Here is a 26212-nt window from a genome sequence, read left to right on the forward strand (position 1 = left end):
ATCTAGAATCGGGTGTGATTGAGCGAGTTGGGATCCCACTTCCGACAGCGGCGCGGGGGCGGTCGGGAAACCGGAAAAAGGTTACGATGACTGTGTTTCCGGAGGCGGCGCGGGGGCAGCTGGGAATCCGGAATGCTCCCCGATGGCCCTGGGTTCTCGCTGTGGGGCAATCAGGGCTTGCAGGCGAGGTAAGGTCGACTCCATTTGGCCCGGGGATGGTGACACGGGCCGGGGCCGGGGCTGCAGTCGCCGCCACGGCTGTTGTCGCGTTGCTCTCGGCCGCACTCGCGCTGTACGGGCCACCACTGGACTCAGGTACCCGACCACAGACCGCCTCTGCTGGCTCGCGATGGGGAGGCGCCGCCGAGGGGCAGCCCGCGCTCGGGGCCAGGGCGCCGTGTGGCCTGCGAGGCGGAGTAGGGAAAGGCGGGAGGCCTCCTGGAACGGCGCTGCGACGGCTGGGCGCGGCTCGGGGTGACGGGAGCCTCTGCGCGGGGTGGCACCGGGGCTGGAGCCCGTGCCCGTCCCGGGAGCGGGCGTGAGCGGCGGCCAGGGAACGGGGGGCCGAGGGCCGGTAGGAGGACCCTGGGGCGCCGTGGGGCGCTGGTCGGATCCGTCTGCTCTGCTCTGTCCCCGCTCCCGGTCTGGGAAAGATGCTCGCCAACTCCGGACTTGCTGTTTGGTCCGAGATGGAGACGGGGGCCCTCCTGGGGTCCAGGGACGCGGCGGGCGTGCGGACGAGCTGGCCGGCTGAGCGGGCTTCGCGCACACCAGGAGCAGGGCTGCGTCTACATCCCCAGCTTGAAGCCCCAGTGCCACTGTGCAAGTACAGACCCTCCACGTCCTTGGACGAGAGTTACTGGATACTGCGACGCCAGGACCGCAGAAAAGGACTCGACCAGCCAGGCCTCCTTCGCCCGCCCGGTGCCAGGGTGTGTATGTGCGTGCAGGAGGTCCCTTGGGGAGGGAGGCTCACCTGAGTCATCCCCAGAACCTGGAGCGCTGGCCAGATGCCCCCGAGGGCCCATCCCTGGCGTTGGCTGGTCCTTGCACGCTGAGATGCCTTTTCAAATAGAACGGATTATGTAGAAAGAATGTAAGCAGTAGCTGAGCAAGTGCTTGGAGCCCCATCTCTTCATAGGGTTTTTCTCTTTCTGTTTGCCTTGTGGGTATTGGTGTATCTAACGTATTTTATGCAGGAAGTAGCTCGTGTATATCTCATTTCTCATAAGGACAGATTGGTGTTACCCATCTTGCATAGAAGATAAACAGAAGCTCAGAGACAGTGACTTAGCCAGGATTCTCCAGCCAGTAAGTGGCCGAAATGGTTAAATGCAACGTTTGTTACTGTAGTCATTAGACAGATTTTACCTTGTGTATATGTTGGGCATCAGAGAGTTTTGGCTTTTGTTTTCATCACACACTCTGAATGCATTGGTGGCGCTGAGAGGGTACTCTACACTGTACATCAGTCACACCAGCAGGGAGCCTTCTTAACACCACTTTAATTAGAGATTTATTTGTAGTTCTTTACCTTAAATTCATACACCATGATTAGTAGCAAGATTTTTCATTGCACTTGGTTGAGGATTTATTATCAGACTGACTTGCTAAACATTTACGAAAAACCAGGTAGAGTTGTATATTACTGACTTCCCATCCAGGCTTTGGGAATATTTCAGTTAACTTAGGGATTGTTGGTAGATGCTCTGAATTAGTTATAATTCACATTAATTTAAAGTACTTTTTTTTAGGTAGAGTTTTCCAGTACTAAAAGCACTTTTAGCACAAAGCAGCAGTGATAGTCTTCCCCAGACATGCTTTCTTAAAACAAAAGCCAAACAGATATGACCTGTTCTTCCAGACTCAGAATTGTGCTGAACAGTTACTGAATGGGATAAATCTTAAGCCACCTATTGTCAAGGCCCTTTTATCCTTCAGAACTTTGATGTTTATATGTAAATGTTTCTGTGGATAAGTTCAAACGGTGACCTCAGTAAGTCAGCTGGAACTTGCTTCACTGCCAAATGCTGGGAAGTGTAGTTGACCTGCTTTTTGGCCCTTTTGCTAACAGAAGCTGTTTATCTTAGGTGAATGCTGGTGAGCAGCCTGGATTTTACTTGGCGTTGATACAATTCTAGTTAAGTGACAATGCTGTACTTCTTATTTTGCCTTAAAATGGCATTTTACACCTACTATGTGCCCACAAAAATAAAAACAAAAACATGGCAGCACTTTGATAAAATAGTGTCTCAGTGGCCTGGCTTGTTACTACCCACAGCATCTGCACAGGTTTCTCTCTGGGCCCTAGTTTCCTTATCTGTAAAAGAAAGATAAACTGGCTGTTAGTGAGGAGAGTGAATCGCGATGTCTTTACTTCATCGAATAGTTATCCGGTGTCTTGTTCTGTGCCAGGCTGTGTTCGAGGTGACGGAGTCCCACATGGAAGCAGTCAGTGTTGCAGTGTGGGAAGGTGCCGCATTTCCTACGGGCAGACAGTAGGGTGGTGATTCTCCACCAGTCCAGACATAAGAACTTCCTTCTTCTGTCCAGGTCATCCCCTACCATGTGGGTTGTCTGTGTGCTTGAAAGGTTTCAGAACCCCACATGTAATAATAGTTACTTTTGGTATCACTTTGAGTTTTTAAAATTATATAGCAAAAAAGTTACTATCAATTATGTTATGATTTTAAAATAATTTTAAGCTAGCTTACATTTGAGAACCATTTTTCTCATGTGTAATCTTTAAATATTCAGTTTCTGGATGATGCTTCTTGTTCTCCAGGGTTCTTAGACCCAGCCCTTACAGGAGCATCATGGCCAGGGAACTGGAAATCTGACAAAGTCTTAAGATTTCACAACAGAACAGGAGGAGGAGGCGACTCCCGCTGATGGGTTAATCAAGTTGCTATGAAGGTGATTTGCACATTTTGGGCTCCAAAACACTACCTTCTATATAAGATGAAAGAATAGCTCAAAACAGAATTTACCCCCATGTTTTCTTTCTAGGTATTATAAAGATTGCTATGTGGATGTAGTGTGTCTTCACAAAATCAGAATTGACATTTTTGGCTTGTGTTAAATGGGACTTTAATGCTTAACCTACTGTAAATCTGCCTTAGAAAGTGGCCCATATTTGTATGTTGTATTTGATGTTTAAGTCCCCTGATATCTTGCCATTTTAATAAAGCTTACCTTGAAGTGGAGGAAAAATTGTATGTGTTGTCATTATTTGAATAGCAATAAAAATCATAAAAATCATTATTTGTTTAAAAACCTGTAGGCTTTAAGCGTATCCATGCCTGGACTAGCACATCTCCTCTTTCACAACCAAAAAGATCAAGAAGGTACTATCCCAGTACTCCTGTGCCAAAGCCCTGGGAGGACTTTCAGCAAAGTGTGATGTAGAAGGGAAGCTTTTCCGCTCTGAGGAGCAGATGCGGAGAGGACAAGCACTTGGAACACGGCACACCTGGGAGCTCTGGCGCTGCAGCTGTGGCCCTGAGGTGGCCCTGCCCTGCCCTCCTGGGGGGGTGTTGGGCGACACTGGTTGCATGGGGCAGCAGTGCTCCCCTCCACCCGACAGGTGCTCCACCTCGACTGGTGGATGCAGCCTAATTTTGTGTCAAATCCTTTTTGGTAATATGTGGGTTATTTCAACTATGAGGCAAAGTGCAAATGGGTAGTTAAATGTTGGTTTATGATATTTGCCCTTTTTGATATAAACATTAAATATTTCATACCTCACCTGTAGTACTTTTTTTAAGACTTAAATCTGAAATTTAAGATACAGATGTTCATAAGATATGAATCTTGGATATTGGAAGAAAGAAGCTTCCTGGAAAATGTACAGTATTATCTGGTGTAACCATTTTATTCCTTTTCTTATTGTGAGAAATACACATTTATTAAGTATTACCATTTTGGAGTTGTTTTCATCAGACAGGGTACGTTGGCATAGATATTAATTTTTAATATCTGTAAGTGGAAGTCTGACTAAATTGTTTTTCTCTGGGGTAAGTCACAGTTTATATTTTATATGAGCTTAAATATGATTTAATTTGAAGTACTGGTATATTTAAAGGTGCTAAAACTACATGCGTGCATCTCTACTAGTCGTTCTTAACTCAGGCCCATTTTGCCCCTCGCAGAAGACGTTTGGGAGTGTTGAGATATTTTTGGTTGTCACCACTGGGTGTGTGTGCATGCACTGCTGACTGGATAGAGGCCGAGGATGCTGCTTAGCATCCTTCAGTGCATAGAACAGCTCCCCATGACAGAGACCGGGTGCTGATCGATATCCATGAATGTCTTTTTTTTTTTTTTTTTTTTTGGAGACAAAGTCTCGCTGTGTCACCCAGATTGGAGCACAGTGGCATAATCTTGGCTCACTGCAACCTCCACCTTCCAGGTTCAAACAGTTCTCCTGCCTCAGCCTCCTGAGTAGCTGGAATTACAGGCGTGCACCACCACGCCCAGCTAATTTTTGTATTTTTAGTAGAGATGGGGTTTCACCATGTTGGCCAGGCTGGTCTTGAACTCCTGACCTCAGGTAATCCAGCCACCTCCGCCTCCCAAAGTGCTGAGATTATAGCTGTGAGCCGCTGCACCCGACCCCATAAATGTCTCTTCTAGACCAGTGTATTATTTTAAAACCATAATTTAGCCTGCCTGGAGGAATTTCAAGGATGGGCGCATCGGTCCCCTGCAGGTAGCGCAGAAAGCCTCGTTGTGTCTCTTCTTGGTCCACAGATTACAGTGATTCTGTGCCGGGTCTTAGCGTGTGTTGGTCTGGAAGAAGGTGAAAAGGTTTGGGGTTGGGCTGGGTGCGGTCACTCACACCTGTAATCCCAGCACTTTGGGAGGCCGAGATGGGCAGATCACAAAGTCAGGAGATTGAGACCACCCTGGCCAACATGGTGAAACCCCGTCTCTACTAAAAATACAAAAATTAGCTGGGCGTGGTGGCGTGCATCTGTAGTCCCAGCTACTCAGGGGGCTGAGACAGGAGAATTGCTTAGACCAGGGAGTCGCAGGTTGCAGTGAGCCGAGATCGTGCCACTGCACTCCAGCCTGGTGACAGAGTGAGACTCTGTCTCAAAAAATAAAAAATAAAAAAAGGGTTTTGGGTTGATGGGGATTCATAGGATCCTTTTACCTTGGGGGATCTCCACATCTGCTCTGTCAGCTAAGGCAGTTACATCTACTCAGAAAGAAAATTCCTTCAAAAATTGTGTTGAGTAAAAAGTAAAACTGTAAGAGTTAAAAAACAAAGCTCTTTTGCCATGAAGCGCTCAGTCAGCTTTGGGCTGCAGTCAGTGGAACTTGTGACACATCTGGTTTTTCTCTGCTGCTGAGATAATTGGAAGGATAAAAATATTGGGTGCCTTGTTTGAAAAAATACTGTTTATATTTGCAAAGATCCTTTCATTCTAGGGAGAATGTATGCTTTATTATCTATTCATTGAGCTCTATAGAACATACCAGCATTTCTCTCATAGCCGAGCTGTTTTAAATATTAAGGTAAAATATACAACACAGGAAGTTCTTCAAGAAAGGCCAATTAAAGTGTAGCCGTTTAGAGACAACTCAAGATGATGAAATTACTTTAAGCGCCACTGTGAACCCAATTTAAGAAGTGTGCCATATTTAGAATGCCATTTTTAGGTTATTTAATTAATATCCAGTGGAGTATTGGAATACAGTTCGGAGTAATATGAGGAATCTGGCAGGCTTCTGAGCATCCCAGTGGATTACAGGTAGGAGTTTGCTTTCCAGTTTGTGAGGAGAGAAAAGACCTAATAATCCTAAAGGGAAATTGAAATGAAGTAAGATAGTTTATTAAGTAATAATGCATTTTGACTTGATAAAATGGTAAAACTTTCTGGAAAATTAAATGGTCTTCCAAAATTTCTCATACATTTGAAAAATAAACCTGATTGAAATAGCATATGTTGTCCTGGCATGGTGGCTCATGCCTGTAATCCCAGCACTTTGGGAGGCTGAGTTAGATGAATCATGAGGTCAAGAGTTCAAGACCAGCCTAGCCAACATAGTGAAACCCCGTCCCTACTAAAAATACAAAAAATTAATTGGGCGTAGTGGTGGGCACCTGTAATCCCAGCTACTCGGGAGGCTGAGGCAGGAGAATCGCTTGAACCTAGGAGGCGGAGGTTGCAGTGAGCAGGATCGTGCCACTGCACTCCAGCTTAGGTGACAGAGCTAGACTCTGTCTCAAATAAATAAATAAATAGCATGTGTTGCTATATGTGTTAATTACATGTGTTCAGGCTGGGCACAGTGGTTCACGCCTGTAATCCCAGTACTTTGAGAGGCTGCAGCTGGCAGATCACTTGAGGTCAGGGTTCTAGACCAGTATGGCCAACATGGTGAAACCCTATCTCTACTGAAAATACAGAAATTAGCCAGGTGTGGTAGCGGACGCCTATAATCCCAGCTACTCAGGAGGCTGAGGCAGGAGAATTGCTTGAACCTGGGAGGCAGAGGTTGCAGTGAGTTGAGATCACGCCACTGCACTCCAGCCCGGGTGACGGAGTCAAGAGTTCATCTCAAAAAAGAAAAAAAAAAAAATGACATGTGTTAATGTAATTTTGAATATCATATTTGCTTACAGAAAGAAAACCACTGGGTAAAATCCATAGCATTCATATTAACTTTGGAGAGAGTTTTGGCTAATGGGCTATGATATGTACTAACAATATCTGTTTACCTTTCTGAATTATTCATTTTTCTTGTCTTTCAGTTTTAGAAAGAGCATTTTCGCTACATAAAGTACATTCAGTAAAGGATATGGAAAATACTTTGCAGCTGGTGAGAAATATTATACCTCCTCTGTCTTCCACAAAGCACAAAGGACAAGATGGAAGAATAGGCGTAGTTGGAGGCTGTCAGGAGTAAGTAACTGATGTGCAACGTTGGTGTTTAAAAAGTCAGTTGCTGACTGGCTGCTTACCTGCCTGTCATTCACGCTGTCTAGTTTGACCTCAGTCATCATTTCCAAGTGCAGGCCTGATAGGACACTCAGTATTCTTCACTGATCCACTTTTTGATTAACTAGGAAACAACTCTGAGGAGCTCTGACTATTCATTGTTCCCTCGTGTGTGTCAGTGTTACGTTTTGCTTGTAGTGGGGAAATGAGCCTGTTTTTTCCACTTTTTGCTCCTCCGTATTTAACCGGACTTCATACCACAAGCATGTTTTTTGTGTTTAGGATAGAAACGCTCAGCAACCTGTTGGTTTGCTTTGTCAATTTAAAGATGTTACTGAAAGTCATTTACGAAATTTGACAAATCCCTAACTTGCTTCTGTTCTGTTTTGCTGCTGTGTTTGGTACGTAGCTGTTTGTAAGTTGTCCTTGGGTGTGAAGGATACCTTCTGCCTCTGACGGAAAGCCTGACGTGGCTCTTTCTGTTTCTGCTTGCTTTCTGCTTGCATATATGTGGTGTCTCTCTTTGCCCATCCCTCCATTTGCAGCTGTTGATCATGCCTTCGGGTGTGTTGAGAGTTGTTACTGGATCAGGTATGTGTGCATTTACATGCTGGTGCCGCTGCTGAATTGGACCCCCATTGTGTTACTGTGTGCTGCTTCCCAAGAGCACCTGTTCCCTGCAGCCCTTGGAGGACAACCTTTGCTAGTCTTGCTTGTGTTAATGCATTTCTCTTATTAGTGAGGCTCGTTTTCACATGATGTAAGAGGGTGTGCATGTATGTTGCCTATTCTGTCCTTTCTTTTGCATTTACAACACTTTCTGTTGACACCGCTTTGCAGGAGAAGGCCATGTAAGGTGACATGTGTCAGTATTTGCCCAGGTCTGTTTTTCTTGGGTTAGCAGAACATTTCACTGCTCAGAATGGGCATAAAGGTTGCATTTGCCCATCTGATGCCAGGACAAGGCTCTTCCTTTCTGTGCCTGAGGTGCCCTTAGACCTGGAGTGCCAGCAATTCCAGAACAGTGAGGTGGAAGCAGCTGGGTGGTGGGTGCTGTTTCTTGTTTGTCCTGAGTGGCCCCCATCTGGCCTCTGCTGAGGACAGGGTCTGCCCGGTCTGGGACCCTATCCATGCCCGACTGCTCTGAACATGTGGTTGTCACTTTCTTCTCTCTGGGCAGAGGCCTGCGGTTAGCTCCTTACCTTGAACATTCACATTGCAGAGAGACTGCAGGCATTACGTAAGCCAGAGATTCACTCTCCTGAAATGCATGAAGGTTTTATGTAAAAGATCAACATTTCTGGCTGGGCGCTGTGGCTCATGCCTGTCATCCCAGCACTTTGGGAGGCTGAGGCGGGTGGATCACCTGAGGTCAGGAGTTTGAGACCAGCCTGACCAACATGGAGAAACCCTGTCTCTACTAAAAATACAAAATTAGCTGGGGGTGGTGGCACATGCCTGTAATCCCAGCTACTCGGGAGGCTGAGGCAGGAGAATCGCTTGAACCCAGGAGGTGGAGGTTGCAGTGAGCGGAGATTGCGCCATTGCACTCCAGTCTGGGCAACAACAGTAAAACTCCGTCTCAAAAAAAAAAAAAAAAAAAGATAGACATTTCTAGTCTAACCTGGTTCATGTTCGTTGAACATTTACTGAGCATCTTCTAGGTGTTGGGTTTGTGCTCTGTGCTTCATGTCTGTTATTTATTGATAAACCATGTCTATATTATTTATGCCTATTTTTTATTGATAACCTATTTATTGATCAAGGTATGCGTACCTTATTCTCAGAAGTTTTTGACTCTAAATACCTTCTTTTTAGGTACACTGGAGCCCCATATTTTGCAGCAATCTCAGCTCTCAAAGTGGTAATGTTTACTTAAAAGTTCTTCATTGGGATTTTTCTGGTGGAGAGTTTGATTCAATATGATGAAAGCAAATGTTTTCTGATAGAAATCTAAATAACTTCTTAAGGTAATCATAGGTAATAGAAACACCCTTCAGTCTATCCTGACATCCTGTGCATGAACAAGATCACTTCAATTGAAGCCCATTTTTGTTTTTTTCTTTTTTCTAAGACAGAGTTTCGTTCTTGTCGCCCAGCCTGGAGTGCAGTGGCACAATCTCAGCTCACAGCAACCTCCACCTCCTGGGTTCAAGCTATTCTCCTGCCTCAGCCTCCCAAGTAGCTGGGATTACAGGCACCTGCCACTATGCCCGGCTAATTTTTTTTGTATTTTTAGTAGAGACAGGTTTTCTCCATGTTGGTCAGGCTGGTCTCAAACTCCTGACCTCACGTGATCTGCCCGCCTTGGCCTCCCAAAATGCTGGGATTACAGGCATGATCCACTGCACCTGGCCTCAATTGAAGCCCATTTTTAAAATGTAAAGTGTGATTTGTATTGTACTCCACCAAAGTGAACCTGGGATGCCTTTGTAGGTCCCAGCTGAAGCAGTTGATCCTGCAGTTTCCCATGCACGGAGCAAGTGCTAATGACCGGCCTCTTTCTGTGACCCTTCCTCCTGGAGGGTGACCAGGCTGAGCTGGGCTGTGCTGGTGTGTGTGGCTCTGACCCTGCCTCTGTAGTGGCGGCAAAAGTCTGTCTTTTTAGGTATTGTGCTACGCGCCCTGGCCCTTTGCTAAGCCACCTGGCTGGGTGTAACCCGAACTAGTACGTTTCTCGCACATGTCACCAGGGCACTGGACGCCTGTGTCTGGTGGGTGGGCAGTGATGCCGGAGCCTCCCGGGGCCTGTGGACCAGGTCCCTGAGTCAGCCTTTTGTGCTCCTTCTTCAGGGCGCAGATTTGTCCCACGTGTTCTGCGCCAGTGCGGCCGCGCCTGTGATTAAGGCCTACAGCCCGGAGCTGATCGTCCACCCAGTTCTGTGAGTCGCTCTGCGCCGGGTTCTCGTGGGCTCTCTTTCCCTCCTGCATCATTTGGGGTTTTTGCACTGACACTGAAAGCATCTGATGGATTTTCCGTCCTCTGGGTTTGTCAGCAGGTGCTGTAAAGGAAGTAGGGAAGGAAAGAGCCCATTCTTCTGTGGTCAGAATAAGACAAACACGGAGGGGTGAGAGGTGGGTTGGGGGCACTTGGGCCTGTTGGAAATGGCCGGGGCCCAGCTCCAGAGGCAGTGAGGCCCTGTGGGCTGTGTCTGACAGGTTTGCAGAAGGTGGAAACGAAGGGCCTCTGAACAGTAACAAGACCCTTCCTGCACTCAGCAGGTATGTCTGGTGCCAGGCCCTAGCCTGCGTTCCATGGGTCAGCGTCAAACTGGGCAGGCAAACACCTGCCCCCGTGAGGCTCCCCCAGACAGCCTGTGCTGTAGAGCTTGCTGCGTGGAGGTATTCTCTCTGCCATCCAGGATTGTGGCCACTGAGTGCTTGAAATGTAGCTGGGAGGTGCTCTTGTTTACTTTTAATGTGTGTGTTCACATAGACTGGATTGGGCTGTGCTGCTCTGGAGACAGACAAGGGAGAGCAGGATGTCAGGTGGGGAAGGAACTGCAGAGAGCGGCAGCAGGGAGCGGTTGTGAGAGTGGGCAGAGGGGTGGTCGGGGCGGCAGCACGGTGTGATGATGCCTGGGTAGAGCCTGGCCTCTCCACACCAGGGAGGAGCCGGCACAGAGCTCCAGGTGGGGCGCTGTGAGGTGTCGGGTGACCAAGAGGTGCAGGGCTGGGCCCTACAGGGTGTGGGGCTGCTGTTAGGGCTGTGGCTGTGGCACTGAGTGGGCAGGGCAGGGCCAGTGTGGGTCATAAAGGCTCCTTGGCGGCTGTTGGGCTGGGCCCCTGGGGCCGGGGTGGAGGCTGTGTGAAGGGCCTGTGGGAGGGAAGGGTGCAGTTAGATGGTGAGAGGGGTCAGATTCTGGGTATGTTGGAAAGTTTGGGGGCGGAATTTGCTGACAGATTGGATTGGAAAAGGCAAGTGGCACGGACTCCACCAAGGGTTTTGGTCTGAGCGAGTTGTCACTCCACGTGGTGGAAAAACGGGCTTGGGTGGGATGAAGATGAGGCATTGGGTGTGGGGTGCAGTTTGGCTGCCAGTTAGACATCCAAGGGATGTGGCTAGTGGGCATTGGACAGCGGGGACATGGACTTGGGAGTCATGCACATGTGGACGGTGCTTAAAACTGGAAGACGAGGGAGTAAGAGGCAGAGAGGGGCTGGGTAGGGGCTTGGCACTCAGATGCTGGGAGCATGGGCTGGGGAGGAGGCAGCAGGGGCTTCAGGAGTCAGTGAAGCCGCTGTTTCCAGACAGTACTAGAAGGGCCTGTGTGTGCCACTCTGGGTCAGTTCGAGATGCAGCCTAAGAACAGATGGTGCATCTCACAGTGTGGGGTTCTTGGTGACCCTGAGAAGGGAGCTTGTCAGGGAGGAAAGGAGACGGAAGCCTTAACAGTGGACTCAAGGAGAGGACACACCGAGCAGGAAGGAGTTCTGAAAAAGCAAAACCCTGCCTTGTTCTGAATGAGAAACTGCAGCAGGATCAGTGCATTGTGTGGGGCCTGGTGTGTAAGCACACAATGTAGGCTTTACAGCCACACTGTGTATGTGATGGAAACAAACTGGCTATTTTGAAAATAGCCATCACTCTTTTTCTAACTTGTCTTAACTGTTGAAAGCTAAGCATCTAAATCCGGGCATTAAAAGATAGATGAGGGAGAGGCAATGGCCACATGCAGTGTGGGCCTGGTTTGGGTCCGGAAACGGGAAGAGGACATCAAGAGGAAACAGGAAATTTGGAAAATGCTGTGGTTTAATGAATGGTATTGAACCAATGTGAAGTTAGTTATGCTGATCCGGAATGTGGGTGTGTGAGGCGTTAACCTCAGGGGAGGCTGGGCAAAGGGTACATGGGAGCCTTCGGTACTGATTAAATAATAAATCTAAATTACAGAAATTATTTAAAAGTCATTACTATTTGTAAATTATTTTTTCAAAATAAAATGTAAACAAATACATGACAGTAAATAAATGAGGAATTGTGGGTAACCATCCTGGCCCTCCTTTCCTTCTTTAGCGACAGCCCCAATGCTGTTCATGAGGTGGAGAAGTGGCTCCCCCGGCTGCACGCTCTTGTTGTAGGACCTGGCTTGGGTAGAGATGATGCACTTCTCAGAAATGTCCAGGTAATGTGTATACTCACTCACTTTCCTCATGACAGGCTTAGCCCTTAGGCGTGAAGTTGGAACAGAGGCATTTCTCTTCCTTTTTGTGTAGTGTTCTATCGGGAGAAACCCGCTCCCGAAGTTTAACATGGGTTGTTTTCTATTTCCTAAGTGTCTCGGCTGGGTTGAGAAATAAAGGGAAAGAGCACAAGAGAGAGAAATTTAAAGCTGGGTGTCCGGGGGAGACATCACATGTCGGCAGGATCCGTGATGTTCCCCTGAGCCGTAAAACCAGCAAGTCTTTATTAGCGATTTTCAAAAAGGGGAGGGAGTGCAGGAATAGGGTGTGGGTCACAGAGATCACATACTTCACCAGGTAATAAAATATCACAAAGCAAATGGAGGCTGGGCGAGATCACAGGACCACTGGATGAGGAGAAATTAAAATTGCTAATGAAGTTTCCGCACGCATTGTCATTTGATAACATCTAATCAGGAAACAGTGTTTGAGAGCAGGTAACCTGTGTGACCACAATTTATTAGGTGGGAATTTTCCCGTCCTAGTAAGCCTGGGAGCCCTATAGGAGACCGGGGCTTATTTCATCCCGTCGGCTTATTTCATCCCATCGGCTTCCAAGGGACCCCTTAAAAGGGGCCGTCTATAGGCCTACCTTCAGGGCGCACTCTCTTTCTCAGGGATGTTCCTTGCTGAGAAAAAGAATTCAGCGATATTTCTCTTATTTGCTTATGAAAGAGAAGGAATATAGCTCTGTTTCAGTCCGGCTCACCGGTGGCCAGTTCAAAGTAACCTCTCTTGTTCCCTGAACATCGCTGTTAGCCTGTTCTTTTTTTAAGATGCCCAGATTTCATATTCAAACACACATGCTCTACAAACAATTTGTGCAGTTGACACAATCACAGGGTCCTGAGGCGACATTCATCCTCCTCAGCTTACAAAGAAGATGATGGGATTAAGAGATTGAAGTAAAGACAGGCATAGGAAATCACAGGGGTATTGATTGGGGAAGTGACAAATGTTCATGAAATCTTTACAATTTATGTTCAGAGATTAAAGACAGGTGTAAGAAACTACAAAAGTATTAATTTGGGGAACTAATAAATGTCCATGAAATATTCACAATTTATGTTCTGTTGCGGCTTCAGCCGGTCCCTCCGTTCGGGGTCCCTGACTTCCTGCAACAGTGTTCTGTGCGCCTCTTCATGGCGTGATTGAGATAAGATTTGAGGGATGGAGGAGAAACAGTGCAAAGGTGGTGAGGAGCTGTGCTGAGATCTGCTTCCCTCCAGGCCCAACTGCTTTCTCACGGAGCAGCTGCCAGGAATGTGTGTGCAGTTGCTCTGATGTTTTATGCCTGATGTGAGGAGAGGGTGAGCAGGATTGAGGAGCTGACAGAGGTTTGGGGTCAGGCCTGAATGTACCTCCCAGGCCACCCCCTTCTCGCTGGGGACCCTGGGGTTCCCTCAGCCTCCTGGGCTGTTGTTCCCGCACAGCCCTGGCGCCATGGTCTGCTGACATCAGGCTGTGAGGTGACACGGGCCTGCTTGTCCATGCCCACATGCATGCACATGTACTCTCATTGATGCTGCTATTTATTTCTTGAAGTTCATCTTATGCCCACCTGAATCCAAAAAGATGAAAATTATTCTGATCACTTTGTGTCTGCTGTAAATAAATACCACCTGGGATCGAGGGCAATAAAAAGATGGGATGGCTGCCAGCTCTGTGTTCCCTGCATCCTCTGATGCTCCCTGGGCTGGTGTGTGTCTCTGCTAGGGGCTGTGCTCCTGTGGGGATGCATCGCGGACTGCCCTCTGAGGCCCTTTCTCGAGTTCCGGGGGACCCCTGTTAGAGCTCCTGAGGGAAGACACAGTGTGCCAGACAGCCTGGTGCCGCAGGGCACTCACATGTGCAAGGCGTGGTGACTGCATGGGGATCAGAGGCCGGGCATTAGTGAGGGACTATGCTTAAAGCCCTTAGAAAGTGCCTGACGATTCTGTGTTCCCCAGATCAGCAGTCACCCTGAAAATGCCAACCATCTGCATGGCACTCTGTTGAGTGCTTAGTTAATGGAGGGGTCTCTGAGGCCGCGGGACCTGAAGGCGGCGAGTGATGGAGCCAAGCAGTGCAAGATGAGTCATCTGAGGAGCAGGCAGATGCAGGTTGGCACTGCACAGACCAGGGAAAGCGACGTGGAGTTAGCACCGGAGCCCGACTTTGAGCTTTAAGGTCTCACCCGCTCACCGAGAAGTAGGAGGTGGCCATGTTTAGGAGCAGGAGAACCCTCTGTCATCCCCGGGGAGAGGCTGTCAGTGGGGAGTCCCCTCTGCAAGCTGCGGGTCTGCAGTGCACGGCTGCTGCTCCCTGTCCAGCTCTGCATCCTGGGGATGCGGATGAATTAAAGGTGAACAAGCCAGAGTTCTCTGCTTCAGGTTCTTTTCTTTGTGAATTTAAGTTCATAATTTAAAAACTGGTATCTTAAAAAACCACTCTGCAGCGTGGAAGTGTGAAAGGTGGGAAGTGAGGGTGTCCGTCGCTGCCCCTGCAGCCCAGACTCTGGACCTTGCATTCTGGTTCCCGTACACTCTCACCGTGGTCTTGAGACCTCAGGTCATCTAGTGTGGGCTGCTGCCGCCTCCTCGGCTTCCAGCTCGTGCGTGGTGCGGAGCACAGGCTTCCTACTGCGTTGCCATTCCTGAATGAGGTCATCCTCTGGTGTAGGCCTGAAAACAACCCAGTTAGGTTGATTTCTATTCATATCCCCATTCTTCTGATGACAAATTGAGTCCTGGCAAGGGTTCAAGACGCCCGCGGGGTCTTGTAGCAAGGAAATTGCAGAGGTGGTTTTTTTTTTTTTGGAGACGGAGTCTCGCTCTGTCGCCCAGGCTGGAGTGCAGTGGCCCGATCTCAGCTCACTGCAAGCTCCGCCTCCCGGGTTCACGCCATTCTCCTGCATCAGCCTCCTGAGTAGCTGGGACTACAGGCGCCCGTCACCTCGCCCGGCTAATTTTTTGTATTTTTTTTTTTTTAGTAGAGACGGGGTTTCACCGTGTTAGCCAGGATGGTCTCGATCTCCTGACCTCGTGATCCGCCCGTCTCGGCCTCCCAAAGTGCTGGGATTACAGGCTTGAGCCACCGCGCCCGGCCCAGAGGTGGTTTTTTAAAAGCGACTTTATTTAGATGATTTACCTACTATACCCTTCACCCATTTAAAGTGAACTATTCGGTAGCTTCAAGTATATTCACAGTTGTGCAACCATCACCATGATCAACCTTAGAATCTGTTTATTGCCTTCAGAAGCAGCCCATCCCGTTAGCATCTGGTCCCTGTTCCCCAGGCTCCCCCGTTTCTGGCAGCCACTCAGCTAGTATGCTTTCTGTCTCTCTGGATTCGCCTGTTCAGGACATTTCATATGAATGGAATGACGCAACGTGTGCTATTTAGTGACTAGTTATGTCACTCTGCATAATTTTATATTTAGAGTTACCTGTGTAGTAGCATGTATCAGTACTTCATTCCTTTTTCTACCTCTAATATTTCATTGCATGGAGACACCACCTTTGCTTTATCTGTTCACTAATTTATGGAAAATTGGTTTCCACTTTTTGTGTAGATGTGTTTTCACTCTCCTGGGTGTCAGTGTTTCACAATTTGAGGCCCTGCCAGTGTCTCCCATAGCGGCTGTGCTATTTTCCGTTCCCTCCAGCAGTGTGCAAGGGCTCTGATTCGCCACATCGCCCCCAGCACTTGTTACTGTTGTCGTCTATTAGCAGCCACTCTAGTGGGCGTGGAGTGACCTCAGTGTGGTTTGCTTTGCATTTTCCTGGCCGCTGATACTGTTGAGCATCTTCGCATGGGCTCATTGGCTGTTTGGGTGTCTTTTTTTGTTTTCTTTTTTTTGAGACAGATTCTCACTCTGTCACCCAGGCTGGAATACAATGGTGCGATCTTGGCTCACTGCAATCTCTGCCTCCTGGGTTCAAGTGATTCCTTTGCCTCGGCCTCCCAAGTAGCTTGGACTATAGGCACCCACCATCACACCCAGCTAATTTTTGTATTTTTAGTAGAGATGGGGTTTCACCATGTTAGGCTGGTCTCGAACTCCTGAACTCAGGTGTCTGCCCGCCTCAACCTCCCAAAGTGCTGGGATTACAGGCGTGAGCCACCATGCGCGGCCCGTTTGGGTATCTTCTTTGGAGAAGTGTCTGTTCTCATACCCTTTCCCCATTTTGAAAACTGTTTGCCTTTTTATTATTGACTTCTAGGAGTTCTTCGTGTACATTCTAGACACAGGTTCCTTATCAGACTGTTTGCTGATCCCCTCTCATTTTGAAGTCCAATTTAGCTGTTTTTTCTTTTGTCCCTTGTGCTGTTGGTGTCTTACCTAAGAAGCATATGCCGAACCCAAGGTTTACTCCTACATTTTAAGAGCCTTATTGTTTTGGCTGTTACATTTAGCTCTGTGGTGCATGTTGAGCTGATGTTGGTGTGGTAGAAGGAAGGCTGCAGCGTCAGGCTTTTGCTTGTGCGTGTCCCATTGTTGCAGCACCCTGTGTTGGAGAGACTCTTCTTTCCTCCCGACTTGTCTTGTCATCCTACCTGAGAATCCGTTGAGCCTAAATGTGAGGGCTTATTTCTGGACTCTTGTTTCCGTTCTGTTGGTCTGTACAGCAGTCCTGCAACTGCCCAGTCTTGACTGCTGTGGCTGCGTAGGAAGCCTGGACGTCGGAAAGCCCGAGTCCTCCAAATTCGTTCTTTTCAAGGTTGTTTTGGCTCTCCCATGTGTTCCAGTTTTGGAGCAGCTTGCTGATTTGTGGAGCAGGCAGCTGGGATTTTGGTAGGGATGATGTTGAAACGGAAGATCAGCTGGGGAATGTCTAACCACATTAAGTCTTCTGGCTCCTGGGCTGACTTTGAACCCACGTTGTCTGAATCTAGAGCGCAGGCTCTTGACCAATGCACCTGTCCTCACACTGTGCTCTTTTCACACTCATTAACAGTGTGTCCTGGGACTTTTTCATGGCAGGATATGTGATATTCCTCATTATTTTTAACAGCTACATCAGAATTTACTACGGATCTACTACAGTGTGTTTAGTTCATTTACACTGTTTTCAGCTGTTTTCGTGTTAACATCAGTGGTGTCCTGAACCTCTGTATTTTGTCCACTCTTTTGGGTGTTTTCTTTTTTTTTTTTTTTTTTTTTTTTGAGCCGGAGTCTCACTGTCATCCAGGCTGGAGTGCAGTGGCCGGATCTCAGCTCACGGCAAGCTCCGCCTCCCAGGTTCACGCCATTCTCCTGCCTCAGCCTGCCGAGTAGCTGGGACTACAGGCGCCGCCACCTCACCCGGCTAGTTTTTTGTATTTTTTTTAGTAGAGACGGGGTTTCACCGTGTTAGCCAGGATGGTCTCGATCTCCTGACCTCGTGATCCGCCCACCTCAGCCTCCCAAAGTGCTGGGATTACAGGCTTGAGCCACCGCGCCTGGCCTTTTTGGGTGTTTTCTAAGATAAATTTTTAGAAGTTCCGTTGCTGAATCAAAGAGTAAGATGTTTCGGTTTTGAGAGGTGCCTCCAGATTCCCCCCTAGTGTACCAGGGTTTGCTTTCCGATGGGTGGGGACACCCTGCTGCGCTGGGTGCTCTGATGCTGCGCATCTTTCTAGGAGACCCATGTAACATTGCATTGTCCAGGGTTTGAATATTCACTTTTGACTACTCTTTGCCAATACATTAAAAGAAAACACAGAAACAGATGAAAGTGTCAGCTTGTTGCCAAATCCTGCAACATGAAATCAGCAACTGATCTAAAATCTGGATTAGCAAAAGCCTGCCAGTTTCACCAGTAAAGCCAAACTCGGGGCAAGCAAAGAATTTTTATTGTTAATAAAGGAAATAAGCTTCATGAAGTCTTAGGTACCTGTCTCCCTGGAAGGGGCTTCAGGACACACTGCTAATGCTCCGACCAGTGTCAGAGCCAAGTATACACTTCCCTACAGCTGGAGTGGGCGTCACAAACAAGCTGAAGTGAGCACTTCGTTAGGCAAGCAGCTAATGCTTTGTCAGCTTCCAAATTTCATTTAGCATACCTGGCGTTAGTTTTCAATACCTTAAATTATTCTGACTTGGCATGTATTTTGTTTAATGTTCTCTATTTTAATGTTTTCTACTATCAGTTGTCTGTCAAGATCACTTTACATGCTACTGCCGCATATAATCTTATCACAATATATTGGTTCATAATAATAAAAGCCACCAAATATTGATTACATATATGTGTATGTATCTACACATCTAGTTTGTTTTTTTAAATAGAAAACCTTTGACACCTTCACTGTAATCCTATCAGGGAAAAATGATTCTGTTTATTATTGTCACTTGTTATTTTAAAATAAGTAAAGTGATATGAAAAATACATAATGACTAATGATTTGGGGAATTCTCAGGAATTCAGATTTCTTGCCTCCGAATGCTGCAGATTAGTATCTGTTGGAGAACCGGAAGCCCTCCCTGGGGCGGGGGGTGTGTCTTCATGAGTCAGCCTAAGAGCCAGCTGTTGTTTCTAGCATTTCCACTGGGCTTCGCCTTTCAGAGTTCCCAGTGTCCTGCCTTATTTAGGGGCTCTGCTAGTTCATTGGGTCTTTCTGCTTCTCTATTTTATTCATTTACTTGATTATTTCCCATTTATTGTTTGATGACCTGATGTTGCATTTTATTAAGAGTCTGCTCAATTTTCTTTCACTGCTGTTGGGAAAAGTGTCTTAGTCTGTTTTGTGCTGCTATAGCAGTACCACAGACTGGGTAACTGATAATGAACAGGCGCTTACTGGCTCCTAGTTCTGGAGGTGGATATCCATCTGGCGAGGGCAGAAGGGCAGGAGAGAGACCCTTTATGCCCCTTTTAAAGGTCATTAAACCCACCCATGAGGGCACTGCCACATCACCTTTTAAAGGCTCCACCTCCCAGGACCCTTCCATTGGCAATTAAGTTTCACCATGAGTTTTCAGGAGACACACATCCACACCATAGCAGAGGCAGCAGGCGTGGTACTCAGCCTGGTTTTCTCTTCTGGCAGGGCATTTTGGAAGCATCAAAGGCCAGGGACATCCCTGTCGTCATCGACGCGGTGAGTTGACCTCTCTCCTCCTGGCTCGGGCTCCCGGAAGGCCTGTGCAGTGAGCACGCCTCCTTGTTCTGTGCAGGACGGCCTGTGGCTGGTCGCTCAGCAGCCAGCCCTCATCCAAGGCTACCAGAAGGCGGTCCTCACTCCCAACCACATGGAGTTCAGCAGACTGTATGATGCTGTGGTGAGTCAGTGGACTCCCTGGAGGGTGGATGCAAGCCCCATTCGTCCTGAAGAGGGTGAAGGACGAGCTCCATGCTTCTGCCCAGCCTGTCCCTGTGGGCACATCTCTGCAGGGATGCAGACCTGCAAGTAATCGCTGTGCCTCTCCCGGTGGATGGCCCGTCTTCGCATTAGTGCTCTTGGATTGATGGAATGATGGTATAGTGGGCTTGGGACAGGCAGGGACTCGGGTCAGCCAGCCCCTCCTGCAGCACACTGTGGACAGATCACTTTCTGTGTCTTGAGTGCCTCATCTGTAATGTGATGATGGCATCTACTTCACGGGGTTGTGAGGATGAGATGAGGAAACCTGTGTAAAGCCGTGAGTCCTCACACGGTAAGTGTCCCGTCAGTGTTAGCGCCCAGTACAACTGGAATTTGTATTACTCCTACAAAGCTCTCAGAACCTAGCCTTGGGTGGTCCTCCTTCAGCCTGCTCTGACCAGGTAGAGGACGGGCACTGCAGCAGGCACCGCGTCAGCATCTGCCCAGAGGACTCGCTGCAGGCGATATCCTGGGCTTCCTTCCACCTACATGGCCTTTAGCAGGTGCCTGGGTGATCCCTTTAGGCACGAGAGCATGAGTCTCATGGCGGATGGGACAGGGCTATCCATCATGTCATGTGTCGTGTGTCTGAGGAAAACTTTGCTTTTTCTGTGTCTTCCTGTGTTGTCATAGCTCAGAGGCCCTGTGGACAGTGATGACCGCCATGGATCTGTGCTGAGACTCAGCCGGGCCCTGGGCAATGTGACGGTGGTCCAGAAAGGAGAGCGCGACATCCTCTCCAATGGCCAGCAGGGTGAGTGGCGGCTGCCCTCTGTGCGTGGGCTGGTGCCAGATCAGTCAGCGTGGCCATGCTGAGCGCGAGCCCTGGAAGACCTCTCCCGTGCACACGTGTTCACACGCATTTGCACAGAGGGATTCCTGCTGTCAACCACACCTTCTCCGGAGTCCATGTTTTGACTTCTCACTGTTTTGCCAGGGGAGGTGACAGTGGTGAGAGCAGGCTTTCGAGCCGTGGGCCTTACCCATCGGCTGAATTCCCATGCCTCAGTTATGAGAGGCAGTGTGGCAGGAGGGTGCCTGCAACAGCAGGGCATTCCCCAGCTGCCACCTTCGTCTCACCTGTGGCATCCATGATCCCTGCAGTTATTCTGTATTGTATTGCATTTCATTCTTTTATCAAAATGACTGGAAAGTGCAGAAAGCCCTGGAGCTGCTGGTAGTGGAATCTCAGGCGCTGAGTGTGGCGAGTCTCGGCCAGCCACTCTCCCATGGAGCCTGGGGAGGCTTCAGCAAGAGCCAAGTGAGAGTAGGGTGGAGGCCGGGCCCAGCGTCAGCGAGGCTTCTGGGGAGCCATGTCCTTGTTAGCTCTGAAAATGGAAGCCCCCTCCATTCAGGCCTGAACAGATGAATAGCGAATGTACTCACCTGTTGAGCTGTGAGGCTGCTGAGTAGGTACCAAAATCAGGGTAGAACACTGAGGCATCTGTGGGCAGGTGTGTGCCCATCCACACTTGTACATTCACGTTCACATGCACACATTTGCACACTCATGCACTTATTCATACACATGCAGTCATGCTCACACAGCCTCACACGCCCTCGCACACTCATGCACTTATACACATGCACGGTCGTGCTCACAGCCTTGCACACATCCTTACACACTCATGCACACAGCTGTGCACAAGGAGCACAGGGCAGATGTTCTCAGAGGGACTCTGACACCTTTGAGATGAGGGATTTTTAATCACTGGAAGGCTCTCTTGGGTCTAACAGGTTCAGACAGTGTAACACCTGGTTTTCAAAACATTTTCCAAAGAAACAGAGAATTCCCACATACACAGGCACGGGTGGCGCTATGAGGCCGGTGGGGGCCTTGCTCGGTGTTGCCCTTGATGATTGAGCTGTGGTTTAAGGTGAACTCTGGAGTGTGGGCTGCAGGCAAGGGCTCGTCCTCCAGGAGCTGGCAGGAGGAGCTGGAGGCAGGTGCCGCCCTGCCAGAGCTGCCTGCTTGGGCTTGTCTGAGGCGGTTCTGAGCTGCAGGTGTCTCCACCAACCTGCTGTGCTACACAGCGGGGTCTGGGGCAGCCTCACCACTGTGTGCCTTGATTTCCTCTTTTGTAAAACAGAGGCTGCCTCCAACCCTTGGAACAAACAGGGAAAAGCTGTAGCGGGCAGGATGTGAGTGGAGCCTCGGGCTGCTCCTGGAGGGTGTGGCTCTGCCTGCTGTGCAGCCTTCCACACGCATGGCTACTGTCACATTCATCCACATGGCCATGCTGACACCTGCTCTTACTTCTGCCCTATGCAGTGCTTGTGTGCAGCCAGGAAGGCAGCAGCCGCAGGTGTGGAGGGCAAGGAGACCTCCTGTCGGGCTCCCTGGGTGTCCTGGTACACTGGGCGCTCCTTGCTGGACCGGAGAAAACAAATGGGTAAGGCCACGTCTTCATTTATTCTACTCTGAAACCGTCTGATTTTTCTAAGCTATTTCAGTAGCTCACGCGTTGAATGAGTAGCCCTGGAGACACTGAGAATGAACTCTAGGCTTCACTGGAGAGATCTCAGGGCACAGGTGAACCCTCTTGGCAGAAGCTTCCACCCCACACTTGGCCTGGGCCTGTCCGTCATTCACGGTGGATGGGGCCCGGGGCAGAGGTGGTCTTCAGAGCTCTCCAGAGAGTTCCGAGGTGCAACCAAGGCCCAGCAGCACGCTGTTCTAGGAAGTTGAGTGGTTTACATAGAAAACAGGGTCAAGGCTTACTTAGACACTTGTTCTTAAAGATGTGAATTTTCGGGCCAGGCACGGTGGCTCAAGCCTGTAATCCCAGCACTTTGGGAGGCTGAGATGGGTGAATCAAGAGGTCAGGAGATCGAGACCATCCTGGCTAACACGGTGAAACCCCGTCTCTACTAAAAATACAAAAAAAAAATTAGCCGGGCGAGGTGGCGGGCGCCTGTGGTCCCAGCTACTCAGGAGCCTGAGGTGGGAGAATGGCGTGAACCCAGGAGGCGGAGGTTGCAGTGAGCTGAGATCCGGCCACTGCACTCCAGCCTGGGCGACAGGGCGAGACTCCGTCTCAAAAAAAAAAAAAAAAATGTGAATTTTCTTTAAGAGACAGCAGAATTCTAGGACCAGGGCCCTTGGCCCAGTTCTGCAGTCAGAGAACTTTATGAATGCAAGCAGTTCCCATACCTCTGAGCACCTCTGTTTCTCTTTTGTGAGCCCATCAGGGTGGTGGCTGCAGGTGCTAAGTGTGGCAGACCTGGGCTTCTGGAGGGTGGGCAGGCCTGTCATCCAGTGGCCTCATCTGTCCTTATTGCCGGGATGGCAAAGTCTGGGACCATCCCCCAAACTAAGTGTGTCCACATGAACTTGAGAGCTGAGGAGGTAGGGGTGTGGGCAGGGCAGGAGTCTTACCAGTTCGTTCTGCGGGGTTCACTCTCGTTCCCTCCGCCCCTCTCCCAGGAGATGGAGCCCTAGTAGCAGGAATCCACCTTCTCAGACCTCAGCTGCCCTCCACACCCAGGCACTGAGAGCACAGTCAACAGGGCTAGGCAGCATGTGCCGCCTGGCTCTCCCCAGAACACCTGGCCCGCCGCGGGCCCTGGCCCTGTCTCCGAGTACACAGACATTTCCTGTGTGCCTCCTGCCAGGGAGTAGTGGAGGGTTAATGGTGATTTTTGCTGTGATAAAGCTGCTTTCTCAGAGGCATGTCAGACTTGCAATTGACAATTTGGGGTCCCAAGATGGAAACAGGAGTCAAAACCAGAGCCCAGGGTGGCTGTGGTCCCTGGACCACGACGCCCACTTCCCCACACCTCCTGCTGTGCCCTCTCCGCAGGTCCAGCCCTCTCCTGGTGGCTGCATTCGGTGCCTGCTCTCTCACCAGGCAGTGCAACCACCAAGCCTTCCAGAAGCACGGTCGCTCCACCACCACCTCCGACATGATCGCCGAGGTGGGGGCCGCCTTCAGCAAGCTCTTCGAAACCTGAGCCCACGCAGACCAGAAGGAAGTAGGCACCTCGGACGGGGGAGAGCGTGTGTGTGATGGGAAAATCCGGACCGACGTGTGTGCTGAAGGCGCACAGTGCTTGCCAGATTTTCAACTCGAGCATAAATTGGTTGCTGTTGAGAATTTAAGAATTTGGAATATTGCAGTTTTTGGCTAAACTTAATGCGTGGTTGGAGATGTTATGGTGACACTAAACAAAGTATTCCTGAACTCTCCTTAGCTCCTTGGTAGTAACTGAGAAGACAGAAATGAAGCAAATCACATGAGAATGAAGAATTCTTTAGCAGCTCAACGGAATTTCTCGACCTGCTCCCAAATCAGCGAGGTTTCTACTTGTTTCTCTTTCTGCCAACGCCCCTCATTTCTCTCCTGCTTCCCTTCCCTAGTCTTTCCCCCAGCAGGGAGCCGGGCATGGGTCCCCGGGTGTCTCCCTGCGTCCTGACTGCACTGACTGCGTTTCCTCTGACTGGGTCCATCAGGGCTCTTCCTTCTCCAGCTCATCGTCTTTTCAAGTGGTGATCAGCTTGGTGGTATCTGGCTGCTGGTATTTGGTTGGCTTATTGACATACTCCAGGGTAATCAGTGATCACTTTGTTTGGAAACCGTTTTGGAGGCACCATGGGAACAGAAGGAAACATGAGTGACGCCGACCCTTGAGTGGGTGGGCGGGGAGCTCAGACGCCTCCTCTCCCTCGCTCTCCAGTGTCCGTGTCTGCACAGAGGTCCCCATGACACTCACCAGCCCCAGCAGGGCAGACCTGACCGGGGACGGGCGCCGTGGAGGGCTGCAGCCTGGAATCTGACGTGGCCCCTAGTGCTGTCTCAGGAGAAGGCTCTGGGGGACTTGGGGCATGCTGGGCCTGGTGCAGCGATGGCACTAAGGAGACCCGGGGAAAGACAGTGTCGTGGTCATGTATGCTTAGGAAGCAGCATGGCCGTGTCCTCAGGGATGTTCGTGTCCAGTAAAGACACTAGTAACTGCAACTTCAGTAAACACGCTTCATGGCGGTGTCGACCTCGGGTTAGCTTGTTTGTATGGGTGGTTTTCCTGGAGCAGCCTGACACATGTTCTCTGGTGCCATGGCTTAGTGGGGCTTGGTACGGTTTTGTGCCTGACGCGTGCACTTGGGTGTTCTCTTATACTTTCTGTAACGCCTTTCCACTGCAAGGGCCAAACCCTCCTGGTTCCCTTCAGAGTCTTTTTGGCCTGATGATGACTCTTGAGTGATACCCTGTGATGTAGACACGCCCCAAATGGATTCTACTGTCTTTAAAACTAGGAACTTTGAAGATTAAAAAATAGATTGTCACTACTAATTTGACACCTAACTTCAGAAGCTTCACTGTCTAATGTGAACTTTTCCAGAAAAACTGTGCCATGGACATTCTTCCTTTGGGGAATTAACATCCAGATTCTGGTAACTATTAAAAGACAGATCTGGTTAATTTAAATTGAGCGTTGTATTTTTTTTCCTTAAACAGCTAAAGCTCACCTTTCAACTTTCTTAGGTGAGGATATTGTGAGCTACCGGGGAGATAAAAGTATACAAGCCTGTCTGTGTGAGACTGCCCTCACTGCCAGCGCCTCTCTCCCATGATGGCTGCGATAAAGCGCCTTGAAGGATAAGCCCAAGGCAGCCCCTTCTTTCCTTAGGAAATATGATTCAGCAGTCACAGGAACTATCTGTATGGTTTTTATGACTAAATTTTTGTTCTAAGTAAAACATCCCTTTACTTAAAGGAGAGAATGGGTTTTTTATGATCAGCTCATTGCTTCCCTGTTCTTTCTCAAATGCATGTATTTCGTGCACTCGCTCCAGCCGGACAGGCTCCCAGGAGCTTCCCTGGACCAGAAGAGCCAACGGGGAAGTGTGTGCGGGTGGGTGGGTGGCCTGTGAGGCAGTGGCCTGGCTGTGGGGGACAGAGTGCCCCAGCACTGAGCACTGAGCAGCTCTGTGGAGATGCCTCATTGTAAGGAGCCGCCTGGGGACTTTTTCCATGTGGGTAGCTTTACTAGCGTTGATTTTCTAGGTGAGTGACTTCTGAACCTGCATTCTTCTCTAGACAGGAGACCTGTGCCTCAGGTTAAACGATGAGCAAGGCTGTACCCCCAGTCACAGGTCCTGCTGCTGCCTGTGCCCGTGGGATTGAGATGCCAGTGCACCAGGTAGAGGCCTGGCCCAGGCTCTGGGAGCGGGAAGAGTGGAGAGGGTCACCCTGCTGAGTCACTGACAACTGTGGTGCTGGGCTTACTACAGAAAGGTGAGATCAGGAGCAAGGCAGGTGCTTCAGGAGGCCACTGCTCCTGCAGCCCAGGCAGCCTGCTGTGCACTGGCCGCCACCACCTCCCGCTCAGGAATCCTGTCTGTCACACCTCGCCAGCTGGCTTTCAGCCTGGCTGCCCTGACTCCTCCAGAACCAACCTTTCCCAGGCCCAGCTCGACCCTGTCACTGCTGTGCTCAGACCATGACCACCAAGATGGCCTGCGGCTGTCAGGATGTTAACTGCAACGGGACTGCAGACAGGTTCTCAGCTGCACTTTTTCTATGGTGAATATGTTACTTTTGTAACCACAGAAATAAACTAAGATTGTGTTCTTGCTGGGGGAGGGGTGTCCCAGAGTTAGCATGGCCTGGCATCCCTGCTCTGCCTGACTGTGCTGCTGCGTGGCCCACCCACCTCACCCATCCCCAGCCCCTCCCTCAGGGGGAAACAGGCTGCGTCCTACTGCCTCCCTGGGTCCCTGCTCTTCTGTTCCTGTGTTGTCTGTTCC

General features: G+C 49.5%; 1 protein-coding gene across 5 annotated transcripts; it reads left to right on the forward strand.

Moving 5' to 3' along the window:
• On the forward strand, window positions 1-26102 carry NAXD (NAD(P)HX dehydratase). 5 transcript variants are annotated; one of them, XM_010384739.2, is made up of 11 exons: window positions 113-315; window positions 6764-6914; window positions 8769-8814; window positions 9744-9832; window positions 11968-12076; window positions 19150-19200; window positions 19277-19381; window positions 20098-20218; window positions 21737-21857; window positions 23268-23439; window positions 23659-24890. In XM_010384739.2, the coding sequence occupies exons 1-10, from the start codon at window positions 216-218 to the stop codon at window positions 23416-23418; spliced, it is 1044 nt and encodes a 347-aa protein (XP_010383041.1). In that variant the 5' UTR covers window positions 113-215; the 3' UTR covers window positions 23419-23439; window positions 23659-24890. The 5 variants fall into 5 exon arrangements, 4 of the variants coding, with proteins under 4 accessions (XP_010383042.1, XP_010383041.1, XP_010383040.1 ...); XR_004054737.1 differs by adding an exon at window positions 24948-26102 and having other exon boundaries at window positions 114-315; window positions 23268-24856; XM_010384740.2 differs by having other exon boundaries at window positions 1-188; window positions 23268-24890.
• Window positions 26103-26212: the final 110 nt, after the last annotated feature.

The sequence above is a fragment of the Rhinopithecus roxellana genome, chromosome 18 (assembly GCF_007565055.1).
Source record: "Rhinopithecus roxellana isolate Shanxi Qingling chromosome 18, ASM756505v1, whole genome shotgun sequence".
Taxonomy (NCBI): Eukaryota; Metazoa; Chordata; class Mammalia; order Primates; family Cercopithecidae; genus Rhinopithecus; species Rhinopithecus roxellana.

Coding starts and splice junctions, on each gene's coding strand:
- NAXD (XM_010384739.2), top strand. CDS start 216: ATGGTGACACGGGCCGGGGCCGGGGCTGCAGTCGCCGCCACGGCTGTT. Junction 8,815..9,743: donor CAATCTCAGCTCTCAAAGTG/GTAATGTTTACT, acceptor CTCCTTCTTCAG/GGCGCAGATTTGTCCCACGT. Junction 20,219..21,736: donor CCTCTCCAATGGCCAGCAGG/GTGAGTGGCGGC, acceptor TGCCCTATGCAG/TGCTTGTGTGCAGCCAGGAA.